The following is a 14733-nucleotide window of genomic DNA, read 5'->3' as shown; positions in this document are numbered from 1 at the left end:
GTTTAAATCTGTTGCTTGAACATACACTAAATAATGTTGCAATAATACAAAGATTGCATTAGAGCAGCAGATCTCAGTCTTTAAGATGTAGCCCACCAGACCTAAAAATTCAAAAGTATTTAGCATATCACCTTCATAATTGTACTCAGGGTAGTCATAATGGATTCTTATTTTGACAATATACCTTAAACCAGTGTTTCTGAACCTTTTCAGGTTTGCCTCCCCTTATTTGAAGACCACATTTTTGTGACCCTACCTTAAGTTTACTGTAAGAGTAGGAATAGAAATTATATCAGTGATAACAATAAGCCTATATAATTTGTTTGTGTTTTAAGATGTTGACAGAGTACTTGACCTTGAAGGGAAATCGTGCATGGCAGCAGAAGGGGAGCGAGGTGGTTTGAGTTTATTTATTTATTTATTTATTTATTTTTGCTTTAGGTTGAAATAAAATTTTCAATGCACCGCAATCACTCTTGATTAACTTTTCTAGCTGCTTCAGTGGGTCGTGACCCACCAGTTGAGAAACACTGCTTTAAACCAACCCAGGTGCCACCTGCTGGTGGCTTTTGTCCCACTAGTGGTATGTGTACTACAGTGGCAGGCCAGTGCATTAGAATAAAGAACCTAAATGAACATTTTCAAACACATTTTTTCATTTAAAAATTCAGATTTGTCCTTTTGACCTCCAGCCAGATTGACAGCATATTTATCCCTCTACAGATATACAGATTATACACCATTGTGCTTGTCTACCACATCAGCTTGCCATTGCCCATCCACATCCATAATAATTGTATTGTTTCAGAGTAACAGCCATGTTAGTCTGTATTCGCAAAAAGAAAAGGAGTACTTGTGGCACCTTAGAGACTAACCAATTTATTTGAGCATGAGCTTTCGTGAGCGGTTAGTCTCTAAGGTGCCACAAGTCCTCCTTTTCTTTTTGTGAATAATTGTATTGTTTCCCCTCAGTATGGTTCCTTGCTGGTTTGAGTGATGTGTAAGCATCTTAGTCATAAAGCCAATCAATCACCAGTTTCCTGTTCTTGCTTTATTATGCTGCTTAGTAGCCTGAAAATAGGGAAACACCCTGAGTGTCTTTTGGGAAAGTAATCATGATTGTACCGGTCCTCTGCATGGTCACTCAAAGAGGGCAAATGGGTTAAATGATCTCTTGCAAGGACTGAAGACAATCATTGTTCTTCATTTGATTATCTAGAGGATAAAGTAGAGGGCATGGCCACCCGCTAAAAATATATTTGCTAAGCACTGTGTGCAGTTGCTATTTGCTACATTTCCCATCCCCAGTTAAATTTTGTTAAGCTTGGTTCTTATTAAAGAACCACAGATGGAACCAAATATTCTGCATCAATCTCTGTGCAACCCTTTCTACTCCTTTCTTAAACTCTACCTGTGCACCTGAAGCCTGGTTTGCAAGTCAGTTGTTTGGCCTGTCCAAAAGAGAGACCACCAATTGAGTTTAACTGAGCTGGTTTCATAATAAGAACTGTCCCCGGGCAGGGTCCACCTACAATGGTTCCTCTGGGAGCATAAGACTATATAGTACCATAAAGTATCATAAACTCGTTAGGGCTGCAGGTTTATTACAGTGGTGAAAATTTCTTGGATACTGTGCTTTTTCTGTTTGTCTCCATGATTTTGATAAACTCACCCTGCCCTGGGGGGTTAGGCTTTGCTCCCTGCTCCATATGTTGTGACCTGGTGTGAAGGGTCACAGCAGCTCTTAGGTCTGGCCCAGCTGCCCCTCCATCATGACAGCAGGAGGGGAATGACACCAAGCCAAATTTGAATGATTAGCGCTTACGAGCTGGTGCTTGGGGTCACAGTGCCACTCAGGTTTGGGCTGGCTGCTCCTCCATCTGTTTAATAATTGAAAGGCAAAAAGACCATGCATTGAAAACAATAATTTTAAAGCTTAGTGAATCCTCTAGTCCTGTCTAAAGAATTACACCCAGTGCCTTTTTATGGCCAATGCACCCACCTAGATTTTTGGAGTACAGAGAACAAATATGGTAAAAGAATTACCAGTAAGATATGGAAAGAGTGACTTCTTTGTGGGATAATCATAGTACAGTTCTTACTACCTTGGGCAGTTTTATGTTTCTTCTTGGTTCACCAGATACCTATAAGGCATGAGGATCTCAGCTGTGAAACGGGTACTGCCTCATAGGGAACTCTGCATGTTGATCGCATTTTTTCTAGTGCTTTGGTTTCAGTGAGAAGATACAACAGATACCATTCAAAGACCAGTGTATTTAAATCCATATTGCTTTGTGACCAACAGTCAGAGGATTTACATAAACTCTTGGCCTCAAGAAATTCTTTTCCCTCCCGTCCCCTGCCCAAGACCAAAAGATTCATTAAATGACTAATAAGTGGTTGTGGTATAATTAAAAATGCATGCTCCTTGCTAGTATGAAACTTCCACTTCACAGTCTGTCCAACAACTATCTGGGACTTGGCATTGTGTGAACCAGCCTAAAAAATATTTGACAAAGGAAAGGGACTTCTGCTGACCAGCTGGCTTCTTGCTGAATTTCCAGCTGGGTCCTCAGCCAATTTCTTAATGTTCTATGCTGCAGCACAAGCTGGGAGAGAGACTTATTGATGAAGGGAACTTGATTTTAAATGATGCATCTGCAGCTGGTTTATAAAAGCAAACTTACTTATTCATATGTTTGGGTGATAAAGTTATGGCAATGCAATTATAAAGGACAATGATTTAAACAAGCATTGAAAAAGAGTGTACCTTGATTCAGTGAAAACTTGACCTGCCTGTGCATGTGTGTTTAAATATAAAGATACTGAGACTTATCCTCCCAAATGCAAAAAGTCCATTAGCCGGATTGCCAATCTGTTGTCTTTCCATGTAACAACAGATGACTAGGTTTACAGGGAAACTGGAGCAATCTACTGTTTCTTTTGATGTGCTTGGTGCTCAGTTGGAGCTCCATTTTGCCGCCCTTACTCACGCTGAGTAATTACCTTACTTTTCAAGCAGTCCCATTGCTCTGTCTAAGATACTATGCAACATCAATGAGGGTGGCAGAAGTTGACCTGATAGAGGGATCTCATGCAATTTGAAAGTGATTTGTGAGACTTAAGAATTAGCTCTGGTCCTAAAATGTCTCCAAGTCACCTTCTGTTTCCTTGACTTCTGTCATCATTATATAATCCAAAATCCAGGTTCCCCAGATTTCTTTGCAAGACAGAAATCTAAGCAAATATTTATCTTGTTGCTAATGATGCTTTCCTCATAGTTAGGATTTCATTTTATTCAGGTCTTAAATTTGCTCTCTGACATGAGAGAAAATCCCCAGTAGCTGCACAGAAAAATGTTTGAGAAAATAGGAGAACATTTTTTTTTCATTGCTGGTGTCCTAGCATCTATTAATATGTTACCAGATCTTCTGAGAGCACCACTACAAAGTGTTGAAAGTGGCTTGACCTTCTGCATTTGTTGAGATTTTTTTGAGTGATGAAATAACAACTAAGGGGTATTAGTTTGTTTACAAGGGGGTAAGTATATTTTATAAAAAAAAAAAAATTAAGAAGGCCACCAACCCCAAACCCCAAGTTTTTTCATTTAATCAAAAAGTTCATGAAATTTTTCATTTCACACTTTCTCTCTTTTTATACCCCTCTAGTTCCCACTTCAAAAAAGTGAAAGACAGAGTGGGATTTTCCTGCTGGTTTTGACACTGAAAATTTTGATAAAATTTGTTTATTGAAATTCTTTGTTTGGAATGTCATTGAACAATGTCAACAGAGAATTTTTTCCAAGAAAAATGTTGTCGTTATTGAAGCCCCCTTTTTAATGAGAAAACAATTATCAAAAGAAATAAAAACAAAACAAAAACCCAGCCAGCTCAAGGGTCAATATTCCCCTTTTCTTTTTAAGAATTGCAACCATGAAAAAGAGAAAACAGTAGTGACACATGGCTCTCTACAAATGACTTAAACTATCTTTTCATATTGGAGTTTTCTGACAGCATGAATATAAACCCATGCTTCTGATGGCTTGTATCTGAATTTATGCAAATATATGCAGGTGTACAGTCCTGTTTTTGTTAGAGAATGTTGGCAGATTTGCATTAGTAATAAATATGCTTGAAACTGCACAAACATTGGTGTGTAATGTGCACACAAATATCCTCCCACCCACCAACTCTGGACATAACACAGTGCACACATGGTCAGTATGGATTGCAGAAGGGGTCAGCCACTGTACTTCCTCCTCATGTTATAAGGGCTTGGGGCTCTTCATTGAATGCACTGAAAATACATGCCAAGGGCAGCAGTCAGACTGCTATGGTACTAGCATTCCTTGTTACTTGGCCCTGATTGACATTCTGCAGTGAATGCGTATTACAGCATACAACATTTCAGACTGGAAATAAGGTGCAAAATTTTTCACAGTGAGGATAATTAAACTCTGGAGCAACTCACCAAGGATCCTGGTGGATTATTCATCATTGGAAAATTTTAAGTCAAGATTGGATGTTTTTCTAAGAGATGCTCTAGCTCAAACAGGAATTATTTCAGGGAAATTCTATGGCCTGTGTTATTCAGGAGGTCTAACTAGATGACCCTTCTGGTCTTTAGAATCTGTGAACATTATAGCATTAACCCTTTCTACGGTAATACTAGAAATTGGCACAGAAGCTGAGCTCATTCCGTTCCCTATTCCCCCAAATTCCCACCTTTTACTGAGGCAGGATATAGGCCCCATGCAATCTGAATCTAGTTGATGCTTGGAATGAGCAACCAGTGTTCACTGCAGGTACATGACACCTATTGCCTGGAAGTGGTGCACAAAGGAACAGATTAATGGAGCACACTTTTGTATCTCGTCAGTCCTATAAACACAGGACATCCAGGAAAGGGGAGCTAAAGAGAGTTGGGGGAGAGTATAGTGCCAAAAAATAAGGTAGATTTTCACAGGAGCAAGAGGATCTGAATTGGGCCAAAGAAATCTGTGTCATCCTGGTAAAACAGGAGAAAAGGAGATGGATATGAAATGATGTTGCTGTCTATCCTGGAGCCTGCCCTGCTTGACTTTTGAGTACCCCTAGCCACTGGGTTGAGTGCAGTTGCATGTGTAGGTTAAAACAACCAGAGGCTGTTTTTTACTTTTTTGCTTGGCTTGCACCTCTTCTGAGCATGCACTTTTTGGGGGGAGCATAAAAAGCAGGACTATTACACTTGGCCATGCCCCCTTTCCTTAGATCGGGATTCTCAAACTTTTTTTTGCTGGGACCCTCTTTGAAAATATTTCAAGCTATGACAGCCTGCCCCCAAAAAGAAGTGACTGCCCCCCGCGCCTCCTCCTCCCCCCATACCAGGCCATCCTTCCTTCTACACTGCTGCTGGCAGCGGCACTGTCTTCAGAGCTGGGAGCCTGGCCAGCAGCCACCGCTCTACAGCCATCCAGCTCTGAAGGCAGCACAGAAGTAAGGGTGGCGATACTGTGATCCCCCTACAATAGGCTTGAAACCCCCTTTTGGGTCAGGACCCCCAGCTTGAGAAATGCTGCCTTCGATCATATTCTGTTTCTCTATGCCGCAGTTTCAGTGAATGAAGCAGGCAAGGGATGTGGTTCTGCACAAGATGTATTCATTGGGATTACAACAATGCCTGGTGTTGGTGCACGTTGGCCTACATTTAGCATTATTTCCACCTTCCATCTCTTCATTGTGGAGCAGTTGGGTCTAGTTTCAGTGACAGGAGTTTGTCTTTTTTTTTTTTCCTCAGTCTTCCCCTTTACCTATCTTCATTCCTAAAAATGATCTGCAAAGTAGAGTAGTGTACTTAATGTCTCCCGCAGCCAGGTTGTGGGAGGCATTCAAACCCAGAAATTCATGTTAAGTAACCACTAAAAAATATTTTTTCCTCCACCTGTGGAGTCCCGTTGGTACTTTCTGTTCTACTGAAGAGATTTCAGAATGTGACATCAAAAATACCACAGGCTTCACAGTTTGCAAGATATGTAGTCCATGATGGTTGTGATGTCACAGAATGATGCATTCTGGGACACAGTCAGCCAACAAGGAAAAGTACTGAGGGGAATGGGATTTTAAAAAGGTTAGTTGAAATGTATTTCTGTGCATAATGTCCCCTTTTGCCTATAGCCTGTTAGCAGGGACATTCGATATATAAATCTAGACACTTTTCATTATTTGCTTCAGAGTTTACTGTCAATACACTAATATAGGACCATCCTTCCAAAGTGCATAAATTTGCACTTACCCACATTTTAGTGAAAAAATACCCTGTTGTAGATACACATATTGGGAGATTTTGATGCTTAAATAAAGTGTAAGCAATTCTGAAGATTTAGCCCATAACCATTTTTTCATTTGGCCCAGTATTAGTATTGCAAATTTTCTGTCAGCTTGCATGACCTTATGTGCAAACTGGATTCCTACAATATAAAAAGCCTGAAACTGGAACATGACAATTTAAAACCTTGGATGTCTTTGTTTCTGCAGATGCAACCTTCCTCCTCTGTCCAGTGAATACAGCAAGGATGTTGGATCCAAGACCCAGCTGGTGACAGCTAATCCCAGTATAATTGAGAAAAGGTAGAAAGCACATTCTTTCTTGTTCAGCAAGGAGAAGGTTTCATCTATATCATAGATGTTGATGTGACAGAGTTATGTTCTTTAAAATTAACATAATGTTGTAAACAAGGACAACCTTGAAAGCAACCAAAGCCAGAACTGATTGTTGCACTGTATGAAACCCCCCCATTATTTATTAGAATTGGTTGAAATTTTCAAAATTTCAGTTTTAGGCAAAGTCAAAAATGGGAAAAATGTAGACACAATTTCAATTTTTGTTCATGATTTTTAATCAGCTCTTTTATTTATTACCCAAAATGTGCTAGGCCCTTTACCGTTACGGCAGGGCAGTGCCTGCAGTACTTGCTGAAAGTGCAGCACAGTGGAAGGGACTGTGGAGCTAATGAAGGGATCTATAAAGTGGGATGAAGCGGTTAGAGCAGCAGGCGAGGAAGACTAATTTTGGTTATGGCATTTTGGATAAAATGGAGCGGGGGGTCATGAGCAGTGTTAGTTTCAGGAAGGAGGTTACAATAGTCAAGGCAGGAGATTATCAGGTCATAGACAAAGGTTTTTTCAGTAAGGATGTCTAGGAAAGAAGAGATTTTAGATAATTTTGTAAACAAGTAAGTGGCAGGATTTAGCAATCGCCTGAGCGTGAGGGGAAAAGAAGAGTGAAAGATGACAGCGTTTCCAAGCATGGAAAGTAAGGACGACTGTGGAATTATCTAGTGTGATAGAACAGGAAACAAGAGATGGTTGAGGGGGTGGATGAGGAGAATAAAGACACCTCAGCTTTGGAGACCAGAGGGTAGGAGGTGAGAGCTGAAGGAAGGGAGGAATGGAATAGTGAGTGTGGGAGGGGGCGAAGCAAGAGGAGAGTTTCTGCTGGATAGTGTCTGATTTGTTTGGTTTTTTTTCCTTTAAGCAGCTCACAATATCTTGAGGCAAGAGGGATGGGCAGAAAGTGGCGATGAGGGTTGTAGCAATATGAGTTGATCAGTCAGGAGAAATGTAGCCATTTAATAAGGTAGATGGCAAAGATGTAAGGAGGGAGGACAAGTATATAGTGTTGAAAATTGGTGGAAACTGTCATAGTTGCTTGGAGCCATGACAGCTTTTAAACAGGTTGATAAAGTCCTCTTTCTCTGCCAGAAAGTCAGGTCATGAGGAGATGATTTTTAAGCCACCTCTGGTTTCTGAATCAGTAATGAAAAGTGGGATGAATGTTATAAAGGTCTTTTTGACCTTTCCTTCACATGTTCCCCAAACTCCATGATTTCAGCTGCATTTTAAGTTACAGCTAATCATAAGTATATTATAAATGGGCCTGGGCTTCAAAGGTAGAATACAAATGAAGATCTGAGTTTTTAACAACAATTTGGGATTTTGATTTGTCCCTTTCTAGGGTTAGAAACTCCCTATGAGGTTTAGATCTGGCTATTGATCCAAACTTCCATGAAGTTCAAGGATACTCAGATCTCTGGCTTTGATTTGAATCTCTCTTTAAACTATAGTTAGCTAGCCCCAGATAATGTTATTTCCTACACTCGTTACCATTTTTCTGATCTCCTCTTGTCCTTACTTTAGGTAGTTTTTGATATTGATGAGGCTTGACATCTCAAATACCTCTTAAGTGTGTTATGGCAGATTTAGTGAATTGATACTGCATCACCATTCACCCCTTCCAGAAGACTTATCCTTACCAGATATTTTATGGTTAGACATATTGGACATGGTAAGGACTTTATTTCAAGGATGCACAAGCAGTTTTCTTTAGAACATTAAAACTACATTGGATGCCGTTAAAAAAATCAGACTATTGACAATCACAGACAGTGGTATCTGAGCTACTATCATTTCCCTCTATACTTAAAACAAGCTTCCAAATGTAACAGAGATGGGGATGAGCTAGAATATTAATCATGATTTGAGTGTTTACGGGAATATAATGAAGGGCATTACAACTTTTGAGCAGGGAAGTGAAAAACCAAATGATGTTATGACAGATTGGGCATTTCAAAATTCTGAACACATGTTCACTTTTTGGGGGAGAGGGGGGAATTTGATTGTTTAGACGTGAAATTTTCAGCTGTTTATTATGCTGTGTCCTGAACTGAGCATGTAAAATTTGAATTCTCTAGTCCTGACCTGTCTCCATACAATACATGGATGATGGCAATACTAAGATACTAATACAAAGTTTTAATTAGAGTAAAAATTCTCCCCTGTGCAGACAGCTAGTGCAACACCTATGCACTATTTAATTCCCACTCCAGTCCTATTTTGACCTGAGGAGTTTCATTAGGAAATCCTCATGATGCAAGTAATTGTTTTAATTCAGTGTACAGAGCAGCCATCTACGTATGTCTATTCCACAGTATCCGTGTGAGTGTCTTTTGCTGCCCCAGTGTCACCTCTAGCAAATGCTTCAGTGACAGATGGAAGATTACATTGGAACACATGTGGCATTCAGAGTTTGCACAGATTTTCAGTGATAACACTTTCCTACTGGTTTAATAATATCTTGCACTGCTATAACTATTTTCAGTATGAGGTTCTTGAGCCTAGGAATAGTTCCATGAGGAACACACATTCTTGTCCCCACTTTAACAGATGAGGAAATTTAGGCACAGAGATGAAGGTGACTTGCCCTAGGTCAGCAAGCCAGAGGCAGAACCAGGCATAGAACCCCAAATTCCTGATTCACTTTACTGTGTATGAGCATAGGGATGCAAACACACAGGGCCAGAACAAGGACATGTTTTGATTAGGACTTTTTGATGTCATCGTCGTGCATCTACTTGGTGCATAACTGGAATCTCATCCATAAAAAGCAGATAAGTCACATTGCCATGTTATGAGCCTAGTGTTGCCCCATTTAAGTAATGGAAGTTTTACATTGTCTGATCCCACTCACTCTCCCATCCCCATTTACCAATGGGGCAGGATCAAGCCCTATTTTAAATGGATGAAACAAAAGAAGTTGAGTAAACAAACAGCTCCTTTGTGTTTTCCTTCTACCCTCTTAATAGATGGGTTTATGGGGTTTATCCTTTAAAATGTTGCAGGCTTTGACTTCAACGGCACTCTGTAATGTCTTTCTACTCTCTGGCTCTGCAGGAGAGGGGCTCCCTCCTGTGGTCCTCCTAAGACACATAGGGCAGAGTCTTTCAGTGGTATCTAATCAAACCATCCTAGACAATGGATTCTATGGGACAGATCCTCAGTTGATGATGTAAAGCAACATAGCTCCAATGAAGTCAAGGGAACCTATGCTGATTTCCTGGTTGTTAGTGCTGCAGGACAGCGTGTCAAGTAAATGTCCAACATGAAACATGCTAGACATGTATTAACTCAATCAATAAACTATTATTGTGCAGTATTTTTAGAATCCTCTGCAAGGTCACTTTACTATGTTACAGTTGAAATGATGGTACAAGTATAACGGTCATGCTGCCAGACACTCACAAAAGAAACAAAAAACACAAGTAGGTGGATTTACAGAAAAACGATTCTTCAATGAAGGGCACTAAAAAAATCTCATCTCTAACCCAAAAAGAAAAGGAGTACTTGTGGCACCTTAGAGACTAACCAATTTATTTGAGCATAAGCTTTCGTGAGCTACAGCTCACTTTATGCTCAAATAAATTAGTCTAAGGTGCTACAAGTACTCCTTTTCTTTTTGCGAATACAGACTAACACGGCTGTTACTCTGAAACCTGTCATCTCTAACCCAGAGGATATTGACTAGATAAGCTTTTTGATTCAGATCTTGCTGCAGCTAACTAGGAGCTTGATCCTGAAAGATGCTGAGCATTCTAACTTGATCTAGCAAATCATTTTTGCACATGATTAAGCAAGCATTTGTATAGTCCCATGAACTTTAGTGGGACTACTCACATATTTAACTTTTAAAAAGGACACGTTTAAGCATTTCTCTGAATTGAGGCCAGAGCTCTCCGCACATTGCAGAATCAAGCCTTACAATAAGAAAATGAGGGGAGGGTGTGGGGAAGGGAGAAATCACAATTTTTTCCCCAAGCATTCCAAAACATGAAAACCCTCCTGTTTCACAAACCTAATAAGGGAAATTATGCAGCTAGGTATGTTACTAAGAAAGCTTGTGTTTGGTTTTGCCAGCTGTCTCTTCAATACAGTCTCTGAAGGAGACAGCGGGAAACAAGTTTTCCTGCTACAGTTTGCCAGCAAAATGAAAACGTGAGAATGAAAAGCAGCACATATGGGCGATAGTGATGATGTTGCAAAGACAAAAATTTGCATTTCAACAAAACAATGTCTTTTGCATTGGTGATTACTGTTATGATCACTATCAAACCCCCTAATTAAAATGTGTGTGAGATACATTTATTCATACAAAAACTACATTAAAATAACCCCTAAATCAGAAAATTCCATGGACAGACTTAATCCTGCTCGTTTCTGTGCCTGCTTTAAAGTCATAAATTAGATGCTACTGTTCCACTAACAGAAGATCACACAATACTTCCTACAACCTTAGATGTACATGTGTGGAATCTTCAAATACTACAATTAAAAATGGAGTAAAAGTAATTTATTATCAGAATGGTTCACTATATCATTACACCATAGACATGGTATATGATAAGTTAACTTCTCTCTTAGATAAGTGACTTGCCCAAAGTCACACAGGAAATCTATGGCAGGGTTAGGAATTCAACCTAGATCTCCTGAGATCCCTTCCCGTACCTTTATCACAAGATCATCCTTAGATGGGTATTCAAACGCTTTTGTTAGTATCCATTTACTATATATTTTCTTTGCAACAAGCAGCACAGAGTCTTTAGGTGTAAGTTAGCCAGTTAATGACAAAGCAAAAATTAGCTGTGAATTGAGGTGGTCAATATGCCAGCAAATTCTGACTATCAGTCAGGTCACATACAGGTTGTGTAAGTAATGTTCATTGTGTCCTTGGCATACAGCATAAATGACTTTCTGATTGTCTGGCACTCCTAGAGCTATAGGTGAAACTGCAAGGTAACTAAGGCTGAAAAAAATATATATGATATATTGAATGTTAGTAGTAGTATGTGACCATGAAATTATTCTTTCTTCAATGTACTTCAAATACAAAAGGGTGCTGAGTCAAGTCTGCACTTGCAATGTTAACTTTGTTATTTCCTAGCTTTTGAGCACTTCTTGGTTCAATAGCAATGTTTTGATTTGTTTACCTGCTGCGTCCGCAGGTTCGGCCGATTGCGGCAGGTAAACAAACCGGCCACTGGGAGCCGCGATCGGCCGAACCTGCAGATGCGTCAGGTAAACAAACCGGCCCGGCCTGCCAGGGGCTTTCCCTGAACAAGCGGCGGAACAAGTTTGGGAACCACTGTTCTAGAGTTTGGTTAAGCAAAAATATAAGACACTCACACAGATATAGTGTGTGTTTGTGTATATATATATGTGTATACATATTGCTGCAAAAATTATGTAGTATTTCGTGAATGGATTCAACATAAATACAGAAGGAGATTTTCTTTTTTAAATAGCAGGATACAAAAGGTAACAACTGAAGTAGGAAAGGAAACGAGAAAGAGAAGATGGAATAAAAGAAAAGTTGTGACAAAACAGAGGAGAGTAGTAATCTAATCAACTTCTGCCCAGGTTGACTGAGAGCATTCCAATTTACAGGCTTTAAAAAAAAATGAAAACATTATATATGTACAAACTCCTATGTCGTATTACAGTACAGCTGTGCAGATTTGTACAAAGTTGCAAGGTTTCAGGGCCACTGAATCCATTCCAACAATGATCTCCACTGTGAAGTTAGTTATTTCAGGAATCTGAGTCTGGCCAATAACGTGAGATGGGAGACATAAGTTGCTAGACTGGCCATTGAGGGTTGGTGACTGAAAAAGCCGCCCAAAACTTCATCTTCACATTGTAAACATTCTGGAGGACAAAGTTGTCAAAAATCTTCACATTAAAATATTTTTCAGAGGAACAATTACCTTATTTTAAAAGTGGAACTCTTTGAATAATTAACATATTTGAAATTTTCTTTCTTGCTACAGTTTCCAAGACATTTGTCAATATTTTTCATTTAAATTTTCTTCCAGATCATGTTTGAAATTGTTATTCAACAGTTTTTATTTCCAAAAATGCATTTTAACAAACAGAAAATGCTTAGTAATGGTTTCAATAAAAATTTAAAAGAAAAAAATAGAGAAAAATGTTGTGGAAAAATGGAAAATGAGTCCATTTAGAACCCATGAAACAGAGAGTTTTGAAATTTTCTATGCAACTATATGTTTCTGTGTTTTGACTAGCTTTCTTTGGAAGACCCAGAGAGAATACATAGAGACCTAGGGGGCTAAGAAATATGGGACAGGATCATCACCTCCTGCAGTAAGACCTAATGGGAGATGGCCAAGAAATCTCCATGAGGATCCCTTTGTGGGGCTCCTCAGTGAGGGGCAGATTCTCAGTTGGTATAAAACATTGTAGCCCCATTGACTTCAGGAGTATTGTCATGTGCTTCTTCTCTCACCAGTCAGCAGATGCTAGCTGAGAGCATTTTGAGAGGACAGAAATATATCTGCAATCTTCTATCTCCAACTTAGAGTTGTTCACAGGGAAGATTGCTGACCGCAGTCTCTATGAAGATGCTGGCTACGGACATGCTCCCCTTCTCTCTCAGGGAGAATGAAGGCTTCATGGAGTTGGTTGCTGCTGCTCCAAGGTGTTGGATACTCAGTCACTCTCTTTGCAAAGAAAGCAATGACAGAGCTGTGTTCTGTTGTTCATGGTGCCACAGGCAACTGTGAAGGTGTGAGGGTACACCTCCCCACAGACATGTGGACTTGGGGTCAGACCAAAGATTACATATCAGCAGTGGCAGCACCACCCTTCATTGACAGCATGCCACTCTCTCATTTTGTGGCTCTGAGACTCACTGGAATGCCCAGGACATCTTGCAGAAACCGACAGCTGTCACTGAGGAGTGGTTACAGCCCCTCTTCCTGTCATCTGGCAATGTGGTCAACATAATGAAAGCAGGGCATGATGATGGACTTGCACGCATTCCTTATGTTGCCCACTGCCTGAATCTTGTTGTCAGAGAATTCCTGGCCGGGGACAGGCAAGTGAAGACACTTCTTACCACAGCCAGAAAGACCCCCGGCCATTTCAGACCATCTTGCACAACACACTGCATCCTGAAAGCTGTAGGGGAGCTTGCAACTACCATGTCTCCAGATGAAGCAGGAGGGGGTGACAAGGTGGAATTCCTCCTTCCGTATGCTAGGCCAGCTGTGTGAACAGAGAGTTGCCATACAAACACTTTGTCTAGGGTACTGCCCAGGCCCAGTCTGACACCAGCCTGCATTTAGCTCGTTCTGACTGGCCATTCATGAAGAAGCTGTGTGACATCTTATGCCATTCTGATGTGGCCACAAAGCTTGCCAGCAGTGATGACTGAAGGATCAGTCCAATTATACCTTGGATTTGCCTACTGGAGAAGAAACAGTCACATGCAGACCCTGTACAGCCAGAAAAAGGACCTCACTGGAGAATCCCTGGTAGAGAACATGTCTAAACTGCTTGGTAATGGCCACACAAAATTCATAATGGGCAAGGAACATTTCATTATGGTCATGCACCTTGACCCCTGATTTAAATCCAGTCTGGCTTCCTTTCTCCTAGGGAACAGGCAGATAGACCTCAGCCATCTACAACATACGTCAACAGGACTGGTGTCTCGAAAAATGGAATCTGGCAATTTCATACATGGCCCAACATCATACTCTGGAGGAGAAGTATCAATTCAGCAGCAGCAGCAGTGACTAAACATCTTTGCACTGACGTGACAAGCAAGAAATCTTTGTGGGACAGCCCTGAAGACTAGTCTTGTCAGCATTGCCCCTTGTGTTCATGAGGAGCCCTTCTCTGTGAAAGCACATAGGATAATGGAGGGACACTTCCACTATGTCCAGTTGAAGAGGGATGTCTGGCCAGCTCTTAATGCCACTCAGTGTCCACTCAATGTCATTTCAGCACAATGGAATCAGTGACATGTAGGTGCACCTGCCGCCCTACAGGGAATGTGGAGAGGGTTTCTTTCATAAGCATGAATAGACACCTATTGCTTTGACAATACACTATGCTAGAG

At 40.4% G+C, this 14733-nt stretch overlaps 1 protein-coding gene across 1 annotated transcript in view; it reads left to right on the top strand.

Moving 5' to 3' along the window:
* The window catches only part of ST8SIA1 (ST8 alpha-N-acetyl-neuraminide alpha-2,8-sialyltransferase 1), a 169878-nt gene that overhangs the window by 96019 nt on the left and 59126 nt on the right, over positions 1-14733 (top strand). The window contains exon 4 of the mRNA XM_074937701.1: positions 6513-6605. Within this exon, the coding sequence (XP_074793802.1) occupies positions 6513-6605 (93 nt within the window). The remainder of the gene's footprint in view (positions 1-6512; positions 6606-14733) is intronic.

Source organism: Natator depressus, chromosome 1 (assembly GCF_965152275.1).
Source record: "Natator depressus isolate rNatDep1 chromosome 1, rNatDep2.hap1, whole genome shotgun sequence".
Taxonomy (NCBI): domain Eukaryota; kingdom Metazoa; phylum Chordata; order Testudines; family Cheloniidae; genus Natator; species Natator depressus.
Note: the sequence above shows the minus strand (reverse complement) of the source record. Positions and strands in the feature narration are given on the sequence as shown.